This window comes from Phocoena sinus, chromosome 13, assembly GCF_008692025.1.
Source record: "Phocoena sinus isolate mPhoSin1 chromosome 13, mPhoSin1.pri, whole genome shotgun sequence".
In the NCBI taxonomy this organism is placed as follows: Eukaryota; Metazoa; Chordata; class Mammalia; order Artiodactyla; family Phocoenidae; genus Phocoena; species Phocoena sinus.
The window spans coordinates 58,097,913-58,119,933 of NC_045775.1; the positions used below are offsets into that span (position 1 = coordinate 58,097,913).

Below are 22,021 nucleotides of genomic sequence, written 5' to 3' on the forward strand. Positions count from 1 at the left end.
TATTAAGCATTTATAAAGCAAAAGAAGGGATTGTGTTGGCTTTATTACTCCTGTTAAAAGAATCAAAACTTCTAGGGCTTCCCTGGTGGTACAGTGGTTAAGAATCCACCTGCCAATGCAGGGGACACAGGTTTAAGCCCTGGTCTGGGAAGATCCCACACGCCACTGAGCCACTAAGCCTATGAGCCACAACTGCTGAGCCTGCGCTCTAGAGCCCATGCTCCGCAACAAGAGAAGACACGGCAACGAGAAGCTCGCACACTGCAACAAAGAGTAGCCCCCGCTCTCCGCAACTAGAGACAGCCCGCTCGTAGCAACGAAGACCCAACGCAGCCAAAAATAAAATAAATAAATTTATAAAAAAAAAAAGAATCAAAACTTCTGCAGATTTCAAAATATTTATTCACAAAATATATTAAAAAGTTTGACAAAAAACAAGGCTACAAAAGCCCCACAATCTTACACATCTCAAACGATATAACCACAGTCAACAACCAGAAAGTCTCAGGAATTCAACTCCTGTTTTTTAAGTTAAAAAAGAGGTCTCTGTCAATCATAGTATTTCATTTTATGAGTTAAACGGTCGAAAACAATGGCCTAAATCTTGGCTGATCATGCCATTTTGGTATTTTATAAAGTAATGTTCTTTACAGAGATTTACTGACACTGAAATGTCTCAAGGTGTATTTATTTATGAAGGTTAATTCACAATAGTCTTACCAAGGCAAACTATTTTAAACCAAATGAAGTCACTGTTACAAAATCGTAAACTCTAAAATGCAACACAAGTATTATTATAGAATATGGAACTTTGGGGATGCAAAACGAATTTAAAATAATTAAATATAGAAAACTTTCAACTTTTTACTAGAAATAGAGGGGAGAGGAACAGAGTTGGCGCTGGAGACTGTGGTGCCCCCATGTGCAACAGCAAACCACCATCCAGTCCGGTCGCTGGACACACCGTGTGGCCTTTCACCCGGAGGGATGCTGGCCCAGAGGTTTGCATCTGGGTCCTTTTTTCATCGTCAAATCCCACTTTGTTCAATGAGAATCAGAGGATCCCAGAACGTAGTCTAAATTCTCTGAGTATTGCATTGGAAGGTTTCAAGTCCAAAGTCTTCAGATCAAATTTTGTTGAGTTTTGTAACAATCAGTACTCTTACCATTTGGTCAAATGAACTACAGATGCACAGACCCCTCTTATCTGGACTCCAGTCCAAACTTGAAATGGGCTGGGTAGACAATGTGACATTCTGCAGAAGGCTGACCGAACCTGCAACTCCCATCTCTACACCCTCGGAATCTTTCTTTGACCGCTGGATTGGGTATTCGCTGAAAACAAGATCAAAGTGGTAAGAGGAGATAAGTCTTCGCATTCGTCATTTTATTCTTATACATATACTCCAATAACTATTTTTATTTCTCACTTGACTACTGGAACTGATAAATACTTAAGGCATCTTTCTAATATTGAGTTGTATGGAAATAAGGAGACAATATTTCAACCTCAATCCCAACCCCCCAAAGTCTCATAAAGAAGCATTCGATCTACTAAAAACGTTTAAACATCATTTCTGTTCAGCATGAGTAGGTATCTTTTCTTTTACTATGAAAGTTCTACGTTGATCTAGCATTCTTTAATAAATTGACTTGGTGCTCTAGACATCACTGCCTCAAAAAAGAAAACAGTGATTCCTAGAACATTTGATTTTCTATCAGCTGAAAATAGAAATTTATAAAATGAGAAGGGCTGAAGGTTAACAGCTCATAACTATGACTTGGTCTAGATTTGAGAGAGGGAAAAATGGAACACCCCTCCCCCATGGAGGGATACAGGGGTATTCCTCCTCAGAAGGTCTTTTAAAGCCTGTTAGGTATCAACTATGATACTACCTTTATTTCAAAAGTGCTAATAAAGACCAAGACTTTAAAAGGCATGAAGCAACTCAGAAGCAGAACAGAAACAGAAGTAGTGATAAGCAGATAACACTCTATTCTTTCTTCCTCACAGACCCTACACCTTCTTTTGATTTTTTTTTTTTTTTTTTGCGGTACGCGGGCCTCTCACTGCTGCGGCCTCTCCCGTTGCGGAGCACAGGCTCCGGACGCGCAGGCCCAGCGGCCATGGCTCACGGGCCCAGCCGCTCCGCGGCATGTGGGATCTTCCCGGGCCGGGGCATGAACCCACGTCCCCCGCATCGGCAGGCGGACTCTCAACCACTGCGCCACCAGGGAAGCCCCTTTTAATTTTTTAAAAGGAATAAAACATTCAGACGGATAAACAAGTTACAGAACATTTTTCATGTCTCTTGGCAGAGGCTGCAGTTACTTAGTATTTAAAAGATAACATAAAGATTTTTCTTCTAATCCTCCATATCATCTATTAAAGTTTTAAGAGCTCACTGAAAACTAACTGGAAACTGGCAGAAGGGCTCCTGTACAACCAGGGCTGCAAGAGAGATACACAGGTAAGTGGAAAGGGAAGAAAAGCGATCAGGTCAGGACCTGTGCCCCTGGGAGGGGACTCAGGAAAAGGGAGAATACACAGGCGGACGCCTGCCCTGGGGAGTGACTGATAAGAGCTACAGATTTGGCGCCCCCAGTCCCCAGATCCTACGTTGGGGAGACCAGCCCCCTTGGCTGGTTGGAGGGCCGCTGGGACCAACAGGAAGGCTGTCAGAAGCCTAGGCTCTGTTCGTGAGGAGTGTCCACATGCTGGCTTGCCCCCAAGGCAGGGCGGAAAGGTCTGCCCTAGCAGCTGCTGGATTTCCCACAATTGCCTTGGCGTGTGCTCCAGCCCAAGACAAGCGAACACGCCAGCCCCACTGACTCCACGGCACAGCACGGCACAGGATCTGGGGCAGCTATGATCAGGGAAAAGACTCGATCTTGGAACTCAGAGGCGAGCAGCCCCAGGGCGGAGGCCGGTGGGGCAGCAGTGCCTCTTGCTGGCTCTTCACTCAAGCAGCACACCACAAGCGGCCTGTACCTCTGACGGCGGCCGCTGCCCCACACAGCTCACCCCTCCCGACACAGGCCAAGAGTCTACACAGGCCCCTCCTGCCCTGAGTGTGGCTCCACAATAGCGTGGGGCAGAGGGGGCTGGGGACAGTGCTCAGCTGTGAGGGACAAAGGGGACTTGCACCCGTGGATACATCTGAACAGAGCAAGGGAAAACAACTGTGGGTGCCTACACAGGAAGCGCATTAGAGACAGCTTGGACCTTGGTCCGTGGCCAACACAAGCCGAGAGCCCGCACGGGCCGCACCTGCTTCAGCACCTTCCCACTCCAGGGCAAGGGTGCCGGTGGAGGAAAAAACACACTTAAAGAGAATAAAGCTAGCTTGGGCCGACCCTCCTGGCTTCTGTTCCAGCAAGTTGGGATCAGATCCCTACCCTGATAGGGCAATAATGGCCACTGAACAGAGGGGACATCCCACCTCACACGTGGCTCCAGCTCTAGCCCCTCCATCTCCAGCTACATCTCCGACCAGGGTGATAGCTGCCAGCACACCCCAAAGATGTAACTTGTGTCCACGTCAAATCCAGCTCTCTCACCAAAGAGCTTCCCATATGAGAACACCCCTTTAAGACTTAAATAAGTAACTATTTCAACTAAATTCACAGAGGCAGAGAAAGTTAAGCATAATGAAAAGGCGGAGGAACTGCACTCAACTGAAAAGGCAAGAGAAAACCCCTGAACAAATAAATAATGAAACAAATAATTTACCAGATAAAGAATTCAAAGCACTAGTAATAAAAATGTTAACTGAATTAGGGAAAGGAATAGATGTACACGTGAAAATTTTAACAAAGAACTAGAAAACATACAAAGACCCAATCAGGGACTTTCCTGATGGCACAGTGGTTAAGAATCCACCTGCCAATGCAGGGGACACGGGTTTGATCCCTGGTCCGGGAAGATCCCACGTGCTGTGCAACAACTAAGCCCGTGAGCCACAACTACTGAACCTGTGCTCTAGAGCCCGTGCTCCGCAACAAGAGAAGCCACCGCAATGAGAAGCCTGTGCGCAGCAACAAAGGCGCAATGCAGCAAAAAAAAAAAAAAAAAAAGACCCAATCAGAAATTAAGAACTCAATAGGTGAAAAAAAAAATACAAGAAGGAATGAATAGCAGTAAGTGATACAAAAGAACACATAAATGATCTGGAAAATAGGATAATGAAAATCACCCAATTAGAAGAGCAAAAAGAAAAACAAATCTTAAAAAATGAAAACAGGGACTTCCCTGGTGGCACAGTGGTTAAGAATCTGCCTGCCAATGCAGGGGACACGGGTTCAAGCCCTGGTCCGGGAAGATCCCACATGCCACGGAGCAACTAAGCCCAAGCGCCACAACTACTAAGCCTGTGCTCTAGAGCCCATGAGCCACAACTACTGAAGCCCGCATGCCTAGAGCCCATGCTCCGCAACAAGAGAAGCCACCGCAATGAGAAGCCCACGCACCGCAACAAAGAGTAGCCCCCGCTCACCACAACTAGAGAAAGCCCACGTGCAGCAATGAAGACCCAATGCAGCCAAAAATAAATAAATAAAATAAATAAATTTATTAAAAAAAATGAAAACAGTTTAAGAGATCTCTGGGATAACATTAAGTGTACAAACATTCTAAAGGCAGCAAGAGAAAAACAAAAAGCCATATACAAGGGAATCCCCATAAGGCTATCAGCTAATTTTTCTGCAGAAACTTTGCAGGTCAGAAGGGAGTGGCATGATATATTCAAAGTTCTGCAAGGGAAAAATCTGCAACCTAGGATACTCTACCCAGCAAGATTATCATTTAGAATAGAAGGAGAGATAAAAAAACTTCTCAGACAAGGAAAAACTAAAAGAGTTCATCAATACTAAATCTACCTTAAAAGAAATGTTAAAGGGTCTTTTCTAAGTGGAAAAGAAGAAAGAATCTATAGGAAAGAGAAAATCCCACTGGAAAAGGCAAATATCTAGTAAGGGTTGATGCTCAAACGCAATGACAAGGCTTTTCCTGGAGACCAGTCAGGGTCCTCATGCTCTGTGTCCATTCTATCACAGTGATGTTACCTGAACTTGGGCAAGTCAATTATCAGGAACCAAAACTAAGAATTTCAACCCTCTTCCTTTCTTCTAGAGGTACTGCTCTAATGGCTGAATTATAATATTTCACAAAAGACTTTGGTCAAAGTTTTCCTATTTTTTAAAAAAACTAGCAAAAAGCATGATTTCAAATCTATGAAAAGAATTGTTCGTGAGCTACTCTAATATATGGAAGATGTCACTAAAATACATATTTGGTGTGTCAAAAGAATGTTAATATTTACAAAGTATAAAATAAGTATATGAGTTAAAAAAAGGCTTAGAGAGTAATGCTTATGTAATACCATGGAATTTAAAATCATATCAAAATGAACCAAGTTGAAGGAGGAAAAACAGACAAAAAGTTTAATCGAATTCTACTTTACACCCACAAGTAACTTAAAAAGGAGCACTGTGCACTGGTAGGGACTTACTACTTCCAGAGGTGCAGGCTGCCGGCGCCTCCCGCTGTCAGGAAGAGCTCTCTGTTCTGTGGTAGGTGTCGGACCTGCCACACAGTAGATTTATGAGCCTGAACAGAATGAGAGGCACACAAGTGGTTTATAAGTTTATATGATAAAGAAAGACTATCCTACACAGAGGACAGATTTGTGGTTGCCAAGGGAGAAGAGGGGTGAGGGAGGGATGGATTGGGAGTTTGGGATTAGCAGATGCAAACTATTATATACAGGATGGTAAACAACAAGGTCCTACTTGTGTTGCACAGGGAACTATATTCAATATCCTGTGATAAACCATAATGGAAAAGAATGTGAAAAATAATGTATATATATGTTAACTGAGTCACCTTGCTGTACAGCAGAAATTAACACAACATTGTAAATCAACTACACTTCAATAAAATAGAGGAAAAAAAGACCGTCCTAGAAGAGAAGCCTGTAAAAAAAAAAAAGATTTTTACCTCTATCACTTCAACAACAATTTCAACAGCTTCTATCACTTCAATTATAGTTACTATTATAAAAGTTAACTATTTTCTGGCACTGCTCTTTATAATGGCTACAGAGAGTTACAGGGGCCCATCAGGAATTAGGAAAAGAACCATTCCTCTTTACTGTTTTACAAAACAAAGTACTGCTGGATTAAAAAAAAAGATTATCAGATTAAAAGTCTTAACATTTAACCTTATAGTATCATACAAATTACACAAATAATTTAAACATCTCTAGCTCATTTCTAAGGAGGAAAAAAGCCTCAAAATACAAAGAAATACTTCTTGCTAAAGGGAAAAAAAGGATAGATTGAACTTCTTTTTAATAGACTTTATTTTTTTAGAGCAGTTTTATGTTCACAGCAAAACTGAGTGGAAAGTACTGAGAGTTCCCATAAACAGAATGAATTTTAATGTAAAGCTCTCAGAGTCTTACCTTCAATTTACACTATTTGACTTGTCTAGTCTTCAAAATAAGTACCAGGAGGACTTATAGACGGTGTTTATGGTTATAATAAGCCCAGGCCTTTATCAGTCATATTAAACAAAAAGATAGAAATGGCAACTGGATGAAGGTTAACAGCTTGTAAATCAATCCTAATAATGCTACATTCACTGTGGAGAATTTAACAAGACAGGGAGAGGGAGAGAGAGGGAGGGAGGGAGGTAGGAAGGAAAGACTTCTGCTTTATAGAAGCAACGAGACCAGCCAACTTGAGCTAAGCCACACATAAGACACTTTGCATTTTAGTTGATGATCAGTCTTGACATTTGATTTTAATAGTCTTTTAAGAGAATTACCATTAGCAGAGAAAAACACATATCTCAAAATGCACACTTTAAGTGTGTGAGAGTCCTCAAGTGATTAGGTTCAAGCTGTTAAACCTTAATTTGTTTTGTAGCTTAAACTTCTCTTTTTCTCCTGGAAGTTGATAAAAAGCAAAAAGAGGGGAAATGACTTGTTAAAATACACCGTCATGTAATTGACAGATTTAGCAATTACTGGATTAACTCAACGTAACAAAAAAATTTTGGAGACACACTATAATTTCCCGTTAATGAGAAATGTGTTGCACTTGTATTTGGAACAATTTAGTAAGTGCTTTATGTTGTGGATAGATACTTCTGAAATGACAAAGGCAAACAATATTATAGTGTATAGTTAGTTACCTTAAGAATATAGTTCATCAGGCAGTAACAGCAATTTACATGCAATAATAATTATTTTAATAATGAAATAAGACAAAATAGGAAGGTTTGGGAAGTACTACTGACTCCATGACATAGGGAAAGGGAGCAAGGGAGTGAATTTTTATTTCCTGAGCAACTTACATATTTTAATCTTATGGAAACTACAAATCTATAACTGATTTTTCTTTATTTTTATATTCAAGAAAGCTCAGAGTGACATTTCCAACACATCTCTTGCAAATGACAGGATGTTTCAGCATGAATTTTATGCAATCCCCTTACTCCAGACATCAACTTCAGTTTTTTAAACCAGTGTTTTCCATTTGTGCAGCTTTCTTCATCAATTTTTCTGATGTTGTAATACCAAATGTTTCCCTCTAAGCTACCTAAAATACTATTTGGAACAAGGCAAAGTATGCATATATGTATGTATGAATAAATAAATTTATATTTACATTGCTACTATGTACCAATCACAGTGATTAGCACTTTAAATAATCTCATTTAATATATCAAACTGGAATATAAAAATAAAATGTGATGAAATGACATAATGTATATATGTTGATATACTTTGCAAAGTATATAATTAGTATTGAATATATATTGGCATATACCTAAAAGTATATAATGAGGTATTAATACAAATATATATTTATTAGGAAACACCAGGCTAGGTTTTGTTGACCAAATTCCTAAACCAGCTAGTTTTCTTACGATTGCTCCTAAACTACAAAATAAGAGTCATTACCAACTGAGGCCTTTATTATAATCAAGAAGTCTAGCAGAGAGTGGCACAACACTGTAAATCAACTACACTTCAATTAAAAAAAAAAAGTCTAAAATTGACAAACTTTAGAAAAGTACTCTTTGCACAGAAAAACTTGTCAAGATCCTACAATATATTAAAAATAGCTCCCTTCATATAAAAACCTGGAAGGAACTTGGTGACTCATTCTATTTATCAGTCTAAAACAAGCTATAGCGAATATTCCTCTTCATAGAAAGACATTTCCCTCATATTTACCTTTTCTGAAACAGAAGCAAAACCTTTGGTTGGATGCTGTGTTCTCATGTCAAAAACATGAAACTTTCCTTCCAGAGACGTAGCTACTAACTTATTCATACTTATGTCTTTTCTGTCAAACTCCAAGCTACATACCTGAAAATAGAGAATATTTATTAGTGATCATTCATTTAACAACAACTATTATTCAAGAGGTTCTTTAAAACTAAGTAAAACAACTTTAACATTATCAGCTCATGTGAAAGCATTTTAAATAATCACTTTATCTTTGAATCCATATATCAAATACTTGTAACTATAAAAATTTCTTCTTGGTTAATAAGATCCACAAAATCAGCTAGGGTACCCTGTTCTCGTGGGTACATTTGGAAAGCCATAATTTAGCTTTTCACTGTTATTATGTAATTATTTTATAAAGTTAAGTCAAGGCTGACTAGAGAAAACAGGAGGGAACCATTCTTCACTAAAGATGTACAACCTGGGAACCAAAAACCTGAAAGTACTTGGGAGGCTATTACAAGTTCAAGCTGCCTGACATTAGCAGAAGAAGGCCTCTTACTAGGTCATTTTAATACCACACTGCATGGCCCACAGGAGTCCACAGATGGGCCACGGGCGTAGTGACTCACCTGGTACATCACACCACATCTGGGTGTGTGTTCACTTTCTGATGAGAGCATCCCTGATTTTTATCAGACCCTCCAAGGTTAAGCCCCAAAAGGTTAAAACCATACATGCACAGAGGGGTTTTACTGAAATGAGTTATTAGAGGAGCTTTCCTTTTGTAGTAGTTCAGGGTGGGTAAAAACACATTCAGAGAATCTGGAAAGAATCCAAATGTACGTTACCCCATTTTTTATATTTGCCTCCCACCGTAAAGACATATTTCTGAGATCAAACAGCTTGATATCTCCGTTGTCATAGCCAGCACACACTACACGTTCCTCTTGATTGTAAGCACTGCCTGGAAATCAAAACACGACATTTCAGACCTTCATAAATGCTCATATGAAGACTGCTAAAAAAAAACTTACGAAACTACACAGATGACTTGTATCAAATCAGGTGAAGAAATCACATTAGGTAGAATCTCATTTTATTAACCCTGACAGGACATCAAGATTATTAATTTGGTATCTAATATTGTTTACAAGAAAAAGCTCATTCATTGAGATTGTATACTCAAGGGATATATGAAAGTGTTTATTGGATTTCAAATTCTCTCTATTCTCTATTTGCAAAGACTAACAGTTCAAATGGTAGTAGGATTTGGTAGAATAAATACAGCTAGGCTTCCATTGCTTTCTTTGGCAGTAACTATATTTGAATGCCAATAGAAACTACTTTAAACTTATTTATATTTTGCAAAATGTTGTTCTGGTGTTATCTCGTCTTTGCAAGGAAACCTCAGATAAGCTGTGGTGCACTGTGATGTATTTTTAGTTGTATGGATGATTGCGCCCAAAGTAAATCTATAATCTGCAGTGAAACACATCCTGCTCGGATCCAGGGATTTTTTTTTTCCAGAGTACCTCTTGCTGAGGAAAATGTGTTAGGTGAGAGGGAAGCCCCTGTTAACTGTGCCAGGCTCTGTGGGCATCTTAACCCAATGCCTTTGTTCTCTGCTGCTTGCAACTCCCTTTTTCTTATAGACTCCAGCCCTGCATTTCCACTGTAGGCTCCACCGAGATGACACGACAGCATCTGAAACTCATGATGTCTAAAACTGACCTCACCATCTTCCTTTACAAACCATCATATCCTCTGTGGCACTTCTTCAATTAATAACATCATTTACCCTACATTCAGCCTCAAAATTCAGTCACCTTGGAAATAATCCTTTCCCTTGTTCCTCATCTCAAAAAACCTGCCAAATTTTATTTCTTTTGCCAAAATATTATCTTCTGAATCGACCCGCTCTGCTCCCTTCTTATTGCATCTAACCTACGTGTTTCCTGGAATATTGCAAAGAGCTTCGGAACTCATACTCCCTCTGCCACTCACCTCTCTCCCCTACATGACACCACTTCAGTTTTCCTAAAGCTCTGATCATATCTCATCCTTGCAAAAGCCTCCAAAGGTTTACCACTACCTCCAGACCATCGAAACACCTCTGGCCATGGCCCTGTGCCATCTTTAAGGCTATTCCTACCACCATTCCTTCTCTGTACTTTCCTCCCAATGCTTGCAATCCCCTCCCAATTCCAGTGGTTCAAATGCTACATATCCTTGGTCTGAGGTTAGTATGTTCTTCCTCTCCAGTTATCACTCCCTTGGGATTCCTTCTGCATTTATCCATGCTTCTGGGACCTTTTATCACTCCTACCTCATACTATAATTAATGTAGATAGCATGCCCTCTTTATTAAAATTACAAGCTTTTTGAGGCAAGAATGAGTCTGTTTCACCTTTGTATGACCACAGCTATGCACATACTTGGCATTTACAAAAACAAACAAACAAAAAATGGTCAAATCAATGGATAAATGTTCTTTCTTTAAATTTAATGTCCTACATTTAAAATGGCACTTATGTCCCTTAGATCAATGATAAAAAGCCTTTAATGGACCCAAAGTTAATTACTTTTTAATTATTACATATATTTTTATATGATGATTCTAAACACTAACTCTGAAATTTCTGCACAAGTGTGCATGTCTTCAGTTTATATTATTGCTTGTAATATATATACACGCAGAGTAATTATAATATACACACACAATGAAATCTCTCAATTTCAGTGGTAATTTATTTTTAAAATCGGAAATCTAAAACTTTCCTCTGATTAAATAACAATTCAATTTAAAAATAACATAAAAAGCTAAACAGTTCACATATATCATTTAATCTCACTTTTACGTCTGTTAACTACACTGGCTTATATAAGAAAATAAAGGTTTAAAATGAAATATGGCCCATATCCTTTCTTCCTTTTTTTTTAAATCTTTGGCTGCACTGTGTGGCATGTGGGATCTTAGTTCCTGGATCAGGGGATCAAACCTGTGCCCCCTGCACTGGGAGGGCAGAGTCTTAACCACGGGACCACCAGGGAAGTCCCGGCCCACATCCTTTAGTAGCAAAAATGATTGTAATTTTGGTGCTCAGTAAGAGATACAAGGGCAAACAGCAATTAGTCCTACAAGATCAATACTCATTTTAAGTATATTACTAGAGGCACATGGTTAACAACTTTTTAAGAAATAATTCTGTAATGGCATAACTATTTTCTAGAAAATAAACATACTCTGTACGTAGTAAAATGTAGGATTTGTTAGGTTACCATTCGCATCTGAGGCTCTACTTAGTTTCACTAATGGCACTTGGTTCTAAACTAGGTCAATATTATCAAGTTAAATGGAAGTACATAATAATAGCAAATATTTTTGAGCACTTAATATCTAAGCACTTTACATGTACTAACTGAATCCTCACAGCAATACTATTATTTGTTACTTCCATTTTATAAATGAAGCAAGCAAAAAACAGAGAAGCTTGATAACCTGCCCCAGGACACACAACCAATAAATAGCACAGTGAGGATTCAAACCTGGGCCCCAGAGGCTGCCATTAAACACCATGTCTATTTGCCTCAATAAACTGTCAGATAATCCACAAAACAGACTATAAAGAGACTATTAGGACTTTCTTGAAGCACCGTCCTTTCTACCATCTGATACTTCAAATGCAAGGGTACTTCAGTAATTTACCAAATGCCACCGTCCAACAGTCTCTCTTGTTTTCTCCTTGTACAGGTTCCATATTAGCAACAGGATCATCTTTTTGCCTTGGGTCCCACACCTTCACGGTTCCTGACATTAAAAAAAGTGAGTTGGCAAAATTCAATAGTGAATGATGACATTTCTTTCTGCATTCTCTTCATATGGCTTCCTATGTACATGAAGGTATTATAGATGTTATAGTACCTGAAAAATATTCACATTTTTCTGACTTCCAATTGGGCAAGTTGCACTTAATATCAGAGATATAACCCACATGTTACTGCCTGATTTGGTTTCCGATTAATAGATATACACAAAAGCCAACAACTGTTCCTAAGTCATCATCAACAAGATATGATCGACAAGGCAAACACAAATGTTATGTAATTCAAATCATGTCTTATTTTCTTGGTTTAAGACTAAAACAAATGTAGTATTTCTTTAGAATAAAGCCAGCGTCATTTTAATGCTTTTTCCTTACTACTCATATAACCATTGCCATTTTTCTTATGCAGATGAATAAAGTAATTTCTACGTCTATGATTTCTTATTTGGAGTTTTAGAATACCATTTCATACACAATTAAGTTTAATTTCCCCGTGGCAATAAAGAAGAAAGGAGGAGTTAATAAAAGTAACAAATAATTCTTCTCAATTTAATTTCAACTCCCTCATTTTAATGCAAATTACAGGATAACTAACTAGCTAGTGTCACTAACTTTGAGAAACACAAAGACATAATAAAGTGGCTAAAAGGCCTAAGTGAGAACAGGAAAAGGGTAAAAAAATTATTAAAAAAGGATAATAAATCCAGGAAAAGGGAAGATATTCCACTAGACTTATCATCAGGGATAAAATAAAGTTGGTCATTAAAAAGGCTGCTTCAAGGAGAAATAAATTTCCTACAAATGTGACGAGTTACATCATTCTACAGGGTTCATACAAATTGATAACATTTATATTAAGTCTGTAACAGTTAAATGAGAAAAGAACACACACAGACAATTCACAAAGCAAAATTAACTAATAAACAAATATAGAAAGAAGTTAACACAAGTCGGAATGGAATACCATTTTATCTCTAAAATTAGGGGGGAAAAAAGGAAATCAATGCTGGTAGGGTAGACTGGAAATCTACCTCATCTACTGTAGCTGATAAGGTAAACAGGTACTTTGGAAAGTTTGACAATTTTTTTAAATCATAAAGTATGATTATTCCAAAAGAGCTATATACATGATACTCATTTCTTCATTATTTTAAAGTCACTCTCCCAAAATAAACAAAAACTTAAAGCAAATCGAATGCTCATTAACAGGGGCATGGCTAAGGACACTGTGACACATCCACAGGATGGAATATTATGAAGTCATTAAAATGATAATTATGAAAACCACATGGAAACAGCAATATTTACATAAGGACAAAACATTAAATAAATAAGATACAAAATCGTATTTACACTGATAATACATGTAAAATTGTATCTATGACTGGAAAGGAAAACAAATCTAATAGTTATGTTGGTGTAGCAGACTGTTATTTTTCCTTCTATATTCCACACTGTTTCTATGATTGGAAAAAAAATACCTGATTTCTAAAACACAGCTGCTCTTGAGAAACTATTAGAAAAGTAAATTCCACTTTTCTTTGGAAACAATTTCCTCATGGTCTTGAGCAGCCACTAAAAAACTAGCTGAACCAACTAAGGTACCAAATCACTTACATACCCCTTGTGAAGCAACAAAAATTCTGACTCTGTTACATTCAGAACAGCTCAGGACACCGAAAGACCTTCCCTTGTTTGTCACTGCAGGGGGGAAAAGCAGAGTTGGAGCTCTTGGAGCTTTCTACAATGCTCAGCGGAAAGACCACAGAACTGCAGTGCTCAAGCAGCTGTCAATATGACCATTTTCACAAGTACTAATTCTGCTTTGCAAAGAAAGAAAAAAGCTGCCACCCACAGTGTATCATCAGCTGCCTCAAAAACCTGTAGAGACATTTTCAATCCTCAAGGTTCAGAGGAAACTATGGTTGTTAATAGTTGAACTAGCTCAGAACTAAAATAGTAAGTGCTATGCCTCTAACTTGAAATACCCCCGAAGTCTGAAACAACTGAGGGATATGCAATCAAACCTGCCTATCAAAAAAGTAGAATGTTAGGTTTAGGGGATCAAGGATTGAGGAAGATTTCCACATAGAATATACTGTTGCACAGAGACTTACCTAAAAATAAAAAAAGTAAAATACACAGAATATTCTGACTTACCGTCTCGGCTGCCGGTCACAATTTCAGGTGCCCCTTCCCCGATTCCAAGTCCACCTACACCATCTATAGTATTTATAATTTCTTTATGGCCCTGTACAGAATATACTGGGATCTCTGGAGCTTCCAAATTCCTAAACAACAGAACACAGCTTCTTACTTACACATGCCCCAAATGTTTAGTATACTACTCAAATTTAAGAATGCATGCCATATTGAGATTTTTGTTTAAAAATAAGGGTTTTGCAGTTAAGGTAATTTACACACTTACTTCCAAATTTTCCTCTCCACTTTAGCTTCTTTCAAGGCCTCAATGAGAGTTGTCATCATTCAACTTGGAATTCTAAATCCTGAGCCCACTTTCCTCAGTGGTCCTCAAAGATGATCGATCTAGGACCTCTGCACATGAATTACCACGTATGCTTGTTAATAAATGCAGATTCACGGGCTCCTCCCCAGACATAATGAATAAGTATATCTGGGATGGGGCCCCAAATCTGCTGACTTTCTGGTACACTGAGGTCTGATAATCACTGCTTTAAATACAGAGTAAATGCAAAGTGATTTAGAATATTTCCAAAGTAGTCTTGGTAGTTTGATCTTGGGATCTTTTGAGAGATTAAAATATGAGCAGTGTCTACTTTGTATACCTTTCTTCCTTAATAATATATTATTTTCTCACTGAGTTCCACACTGACTTTCAACTAGTTATGTTTTTCAGTTTATCATCATGCTGGTCACAATAAATATTATAGTCAAACTGGATGAAGTCTAATTCTAGGTTAGTTAAGTGAAGGGAATGCAGGAAAGTACCCACTCCTATGTGTGTCTGAAGACTACACTACAGGGCTGGGTGAGTGGCTGAAGTAGGTTATGCCAATACACCCTTCTCTTGCCTCCCAGCCCTTGCCCCCCTCTTCTGCTTTTCTACTGGAGCCTCCTTCCACATTTCTTTTTAACAAGTCAGTTTTTAACAACTTATATTTCTTCTTTTTTAATGAACGTAGCTCTTCATGACACGTAATCCCAATTTATTACTGGGCCCAGATTTATCAGTAAAATCTTGCAAATCAAAATTTGAGAAGTTCAACCTAGTTTAGAGATGATGTTTATCTTTGTGGCGTAATTGTGAAAGCATCAAGAGACTAAACAGGACTGAGGTTCTATTTAAAAGAACTGTTTTACTGTTTCCACAGACTTTGAAACATCACTTCTTTTAACATGAAATTATGACTCACCAATGAAAATAAAGCAGTAATACGTGCACTACACTAGGAAGCTCTATTAGGGAGATAGTCAACCATTATATTTGTTGCATATTCTTGTGTTGAAATATATTTATTTTAAAAATAATACTCAGACTGGTCTCTCTCCCAAGTTCTTTGAAAGTTTATGACACAGCAGGTAAAAACTAACGCATTCTAATGAATGCTAACTTAATTATTAAGTAGTTAAAGCAAGGGGAATTAAAATAGCTTCATTCTATGTTATATTATGACTCTAAGACAGATAAATATATCGATGTAATTTAATTACAAATAGCAAATTCTAAGTTAGAATCAAGAAAGGTCACAATAGAAAACATAATGTAGGGAAGACAGTTCCTCTAGAACATTACTGTATACTTTACATGATTAAGAGATATTGTTGAAAAGTAATTACAGAGGAATTTCAATTCATTCAACTCTAATTTAAATATGAGGAAATAACTCTAGGTAAAACACGAAAATTAAAAGCACTTGGGGGATTTCCCTGGTTGCGCAGTGGTTGAGAATCCACCTGCCAATGCAGGGGACACGGGTTCGAGCCCTGGTCTGGGAAGATCCCACATGCCGCAGAGCAACTAAGCCCGAGTGCCGCAACTACTGAGCCTGCGCACCTAGAGCCAGCGCTCCGCAACAAGAGAAGCCACCGCGATGAGAAGCCAACTTAATGAGAAGCCCGTGCACTGCAACGAAGAGCAGCCAGCCCCCCGTCTGCCTCAACTAGAGAAAGCCTGCGCACAGCAACAAACACCCAATGCAGCCAAAAATAAATACATTTATTTAAAAAAGAACATTATAAAAGCATTTGGCACACTTGTGATTTTGCTCATTCGAAACAGGTTTATCTTGATTTACTCAACAGATGTGTTCCTAAAAACTTGTACCCAGCTAAAGCATTAAAAGAAAAAGTTTTAATGAATTGAGCGTTCTATGTTAAAAAATTAAAACATACAAAAATACAGTGTTTCATTCTGTAATGCCAAGTATCTTTTAAAAATGTAAATGATATCTAATTTTTTAGTGTTATACACGAGCATTTTTACATACTGTATCCTTCATGGTGGTGGGGAAGAGCCCTTTATTTACAAATATGGATATTAAATGCTAGCACCAAACAGCATGTGTGGAAATAAATATTAAAAACATTATTTGAAATAGCTAAAGAAAAATATGTTCGTATTTTAAAATGGATATTGAACATGAAATCTAAAAATATATATGAGGTAACTGTCATATTCTTATAAATAGTTAAAATTTAACAAAAAACGTTTCAAAGTTAGAATTCTTTCAGAGGAAGAGTAACACAACTATCAAAAAAATTGCTTATCTCATGTCTTAACACTGATGCAAGAATCATACCATATATGAAGGTTGCCAGCAAAATCTCCAGTAGCTAAGTATCTCTGCTGTAAAGATGTGGCACCGAATGTTCCACATTTGATGGGTTTGGCCTTTTCAATCTTGATAGAAGGGAAAGAGAGAGGATACATTATTTATGTAAGCAGCTATCCATAATCCACGATATTTATGGCTCTATTATGGGAATTAAATAAGGCACACAATAAAAAAGGCAATTAAAACGTTTTCTGATTTAAAAAAATGATCATGCTTTTCCTTTAGTCATTTTTGTATCGTTTAAAAGTACAGGCAGACCTCAGAGATATTGCAAGTTCGGTTCCAGAACACCACAATGAAGCAAATGTTGCAATAAAGCAAGTCACGTGACTTTTTTAGTTTCTCAGTGCACATAAAAGTTACGTTTATACTATACTGTAGCCATGCAACAGCATTATGTCTAAAAAGACAATGTACATACCTTAAATAAAAAATACTTTATTGCTAAAAAATGCTAACCACTTTCTTTGCTCATCCATAAGAAGCAACTCCTTATCCATTAACGTTCTCTCATAAGATTGCAGCAATTCAGTCACGTCTTCAGGCTCCATTTCTAATTCTAGTTCTCTTGCTATTTCCACCACAACTGCAATTACTTCCTCCACTTAAGTCCGGAACCCCTCAAGGTCATCCATGAGGGTTGGAATCAACTTCTTTCAAACTCCTGTTCATGTTGAAATTCTGACCTCCTTCCATGAATCACTAACGTTCTTAATGGCATTTAGAATGGTGAATCCTTTCCAGAAGGTTTTCAATTTACTTTGTCCAGATCCATCAGAGGAATCATTAGCTATGGCAGCTATAGCCTTAAGAAATGTATCTCTTAAATAATAAGACTTGAAAGTTGGAATTACTCCTTAATCCATGGGCTGCAAAATGGATGTTGTGCTAGCAGGCATGAAAATAATGTTAACCTCATGGGTACATCTCTATCAGAGCTCTTGGGTGACCAGGTGAATTGTCAATGAGCAGTAGTATTTTGAAAGGCATTTTTTTCCTGAGCAGTAGGTCTCAACAGTGGGCTTAAAATACTCAGTAAAATATGTTGTAAACAGATGTGCTGTTATCCAGGCTTTATTGTCCCATTTATAAAGCACAGCCAGAATAGATTTAGCAGAATTCTTAAAGGCACTAGGATTTTCAGAATGGTCAATGAGCACTGGCTTAAAATTAGAGTCACCAGCTGTATTAGCCCCTAACAAGAAAGTCAGCTTGTCCTCTGAAGCCAGGCATTGCCTTCTCCTTTCTAGCTATGAAAGTCCTACGTGGCATCTTTTTCCAATAGAATGTTGCTTCATCTACACTGAAAATCTGTTGTTTAGTGTACCCTCCTTCATGGATTATCTCAGCTAGATCTTCTGGATAACTTGCTGTAGATTCTACATCAGCACTAGCTGCTTCATCTTGTACTTTTATGTTATGGAGACATTCGTGTGTTCACTGGAGAACTTTTAACTTCCTTCGAGGACTTTTCCTTTGCGTTCACAACTTGGCTAACTGTTTGGTGAAAGAGGCCCAGCTTTTGGCCTATTTCGGCTTTCAACATGCCTTCCTCCCTGAGCTTAAACATTCTTAGTTTTTGATTTAAAGTGAGAGACCTATGACGCTTCCTTTCACCTGAACACTTAGAGGCCATTGAGGGGCTAATTTCAATATTGCTGTGTCTCAGGGAATAAGGAGCCCAAGGAGAGGGAGAGGGACGGGGAAAGGCCAGTCAGTGGAGCAGTCAGAACACATACAACATTTACCAATTAAGTTTGCAGTCTTGTCGGGGTGTGATTCGTGGCACCCCAAAACAATTACAACAGTAACATCAAAGATCACTGATCACAGATCACCAGAACAAATATATTGTGAGAATTACCAAAATGTGACACAGACACAAAGTGAGCAAGTGCTATTGGAAAAATGGCGTCGATAGACTTGGTCAACACAGGGTTACCAAAACCCCGCAATTCATAAAAAATGCAGTATCTGCGAATGCAACAAAGAGAAGTGCAATAAAAGGAGGTATGCCTGTATGTCCAAAGGATGAGTTTTGCCTTTCCTCTCACCTCGCTAATGAGACATTCAAATGCTGGCACCTCTAACATCTTCACTGGTTTGCAAATATGCAGATTTCAGCATTTAATGTGGTATTCTTCTTTAAGATCCTCAAAGAATAAGGACAAAATGAAGGTATTATTCTTTCCAAGTGACTAAAGAAACAAAAATGCTTATGCGTCTCTTATAGTTTTCCCTGCAAAACCCTATAAACTGAGAATGGTTATGTCCTCTGAGACCCCTTCAGCACACAGAGATTTGTATACCTGTGTGCACCAAAGGCACTGCTATCAGCATGGATTAGCCAATCTTTTGAGGTTTCTTTAATTTGAAAGGCTATTGGGAATTCCCTGGCAATCCAGGGGTTAGGACTCTGCACTTTCACTGCCGAGGGCCCGGGTCCAAACCCTGGTGGAGGAAGTAAGATTCTACAAGCCACACAGTGCGACCAAAAAACAAAAACAAAACTATTGCTCCAAGTATTATATACAACAGTTGACCCTTGAACAGCACAGGAGTTAATCCACATATAACTTATAGTCAGCCCTCTGTATCCGAGGTTCCTCTGCAACCGTGGATTCAACCAACTTGAACTGTGTAGTACTGTAGTATTTACTCTTAAAAAATACCTGAGTATAAGAGACCCGTGCAGTTCAAACCCATGCTGTACAAGGATCAACTGTAATCACATCAGTAAAACCACCACATGCAAACTCCACCTGCCCAAGTCACTGAATCAGTCTCTCTTGGAGTCTACCTGTCCGGCTGTCTTGGCCCCCGGAAACTCTAGGCAATATGGAATTGAGGGCTGCCCCACACCACACTCTAGATGTATAATAGCACCTTCCACTTACTGTCAGCCTCAACAGGGCAAAATGATTTCTCTTATTTAGTTTCTTACAATCTTTTTTTTTTTTTTTTTTTTTAAACATCTTTATTGGGGTATAATTGCTTTACAATGGTGTGTTAGTTTCTGCTTTATAACAAAGTGAATCAGCTATACATATACATATGTTCCCATATGTCTTCCCTCTTGCGTCTCCCTCCCTCCCACTCTCCCCATCCCACCCTTCCAGGCTGTCACAAAGCACCGAGCTAATATCCCTGTGCCTTGCGGCTGCTTCCCCCCAGCTATCTACCTTACTACGTTTGTTAGTGTGTATATGTCCATGACTCTCTCTCGCCCTGTCAAAACTCACCCCTCCCCCTCCCCATACCCTCAAGTCCGTTCTCCAGTAGGTCTGCGTCTTTATTCCTATCTTACCCCTAGGTTCTTCATGACATTTTTTTCCCTTAAATTCCATATATATGTGTTAGCATACGGTATTTGTCTTTTTCTTTCTGACTTACTTCACTCTGTATGACAGACTCTAGGTCTATCCATCTCATTACAAATAGCTCAATTTCATTTCTTTTTAAGGCTGAGTAATATTCCATTGTGTATATGTGCCACATCTTCTTTATCCATTCATCTGATGATGGGCACTTAGGTTGTTTCCATGTCCTGGCTATTGTAAATAGAGCTGCAATGAACATTTTGGTACATGACTCTTTTTGAATTTTGGTTTTCTCAGGGTATATGCCAAGTAGTGGGATTGCTGGGTCATATGGTAATTCTATTTGTAGTTTTTTAAGGAACCTCCATACTGTTCTCCACAGTGGCTGAACCAATTCACATTCCCACCAGCAGTGCAAGAGTGTCCCCTTTTCTCCACACCCTCTCCAGCATTTATTGTTTCTAGATTTTTTGATGATGGCCATTCTGACTGGTGTGAGATGATATCTCATTGTAGTTTTGATTTGCATTTCTCTAATGATTAATGATGTTGAGCATTCTTTCATGTGTTTGTTGGCATTCTGTATATCTTCTTTGGAGAAATGTCTATTTAGGTCTTCTGCCCATTTTTGGATGGGGTTGTTTGTTTTTTTGTTATTGAGCTGCATGAGCTGCTTGTAAATTTTGGAGATTAATCCTTTGTCAGTTGCTTCATTTGCAAATGTTTTCTCCCATTCTGAGGGTTGTCTTTTGGTCTTGGTTATGGTTTCCTTTGCTGTGCAAAAGCTTTGAAGTTTCATTAGGTCCCATTTGTTTATTTTTGTTTTTATTTCCATTACTCTAGGAGGTGGGTCAGAAAGGATCTTGCTGTGATTTATGTCATAGAGTGTTCTTCCTACAATCTTTTTTTAAATTTTTTAAATTTTTAATTAATTTATTTTAATTTTTTTATCTCTAACATTCACAAAAGTAATACGTGTTCCCTATAGAAATTCAAACAAAACTGTGGAATCTAGAAAAATGGTACAGATGAACCGGTTTGCAAGGCAGAAATAGAGACACAGATGTAGAGAACAAACATATGGACACCAAGGGGGGAAAGCGAGCGGGGGGAAATGGGAGATTGGGATTGACATATATACACTACTATGTATAAAATAGATAACTGATAAGAACCTGGTATATAAAATAAATAAATAGATAAAATTAAAAAGAAATTCAAACAAAACCAAAGACTGAAGGATGAAAAGTAAGTTTCCCTTCGATATGCCTCAGAAGTAATCCCCATTCTTCTAGACCCTTTTCTACACATTGACAACCACATATAGATTTGTTTTAATATGCAGAGGGTCATAATATATTGTTCGTTAACTTGATGTTTTTTCACTTAGCAGTATATCCGGATGAACTTTTTTCCCCTCCACAGAGTTCCCCAGTTTCTAGGGTACCTCCTCTTGTAACCCTTCAGTTGCTGAGCCAATCTTCAACCCCCCACCCCACCAGGGTGGGTCCGATTCACATACTTTGTGAAAATAATTTCCCCGCCACTTTCAATGTTTGGTTGGGCATTTCCACATAGGATATACATAGCAATTTTCAAAGAAGAAAATAAAATTCACGTAACACAAACTATAACTGAACTTCTCCTTCATGATTCAAAAGACATCAACATATGCTCCAGGGCTTTGGAAACTCCCACCTTGCTGAGCTTTATCACTGTTTGGGATCTGGATAAATTAGCAGTTACTATGTAGCCTGGTCTAAAATAAAGCATTCACAGCCTCCTTGGAATTGTCCGGTAAACTTTGATTAAAT

At 38.3% G+C, this 22,021-nt stretch overlaps 1 protein-coding gene across 2 annotated transcripts in view; it reads right to left on the reverse strand.

Annotated features, from left to right (window-relative positions):
- Positions 1–384: 384 nt before the first annotated feature.
- WDR92 (WD repeat domain 92) overlaps positions 385–22,021 on the reverse strand; it is a 28,744-nt gene continuing 7,107 nt past the window's right edge. The window contains exons 2-9 of one of the 2 annotated variants that reach the window (XM_032652422.1): positions 18,942–19,040; positions 16,852–16,952; positions 14,231–14,361; positions 11,953–12,054; positions 9,095–9,210; positions 8,247–8,381; positions 5,511–5,608; positions 385–1,335 (exon numbers count right to left, since the gene is read on the reverse strand). In XM_032652422.1, the coding sequence (XP_032508313.1) occupies positions 1,128–1,335; positions 5,511–5,608; positions 8,247–8,381; positions 9,095–9,210; positions 11,953–12,054; positions 14,231–14,361; positions 16,852–16,952; positions 18,942–18,980 (930 nt within the window). In that variant the 5' untranslated portion in view covers positions 18,981–19,040 and the 3' untranslated portion in view covers positions 385–1,127. The remainder of the gene's footprint in view (positions 1,336–5,510; positions 5,609–8,246; positions 8,382–9,094; positions 9,211–11,952; positions 12,055–14,230; positions 14,362–16,851; positions 16,953–18,941; positions 19,041–22,021) is intronic. The other variant, XM_032652421.1, reaches the window with a different exon arrangement.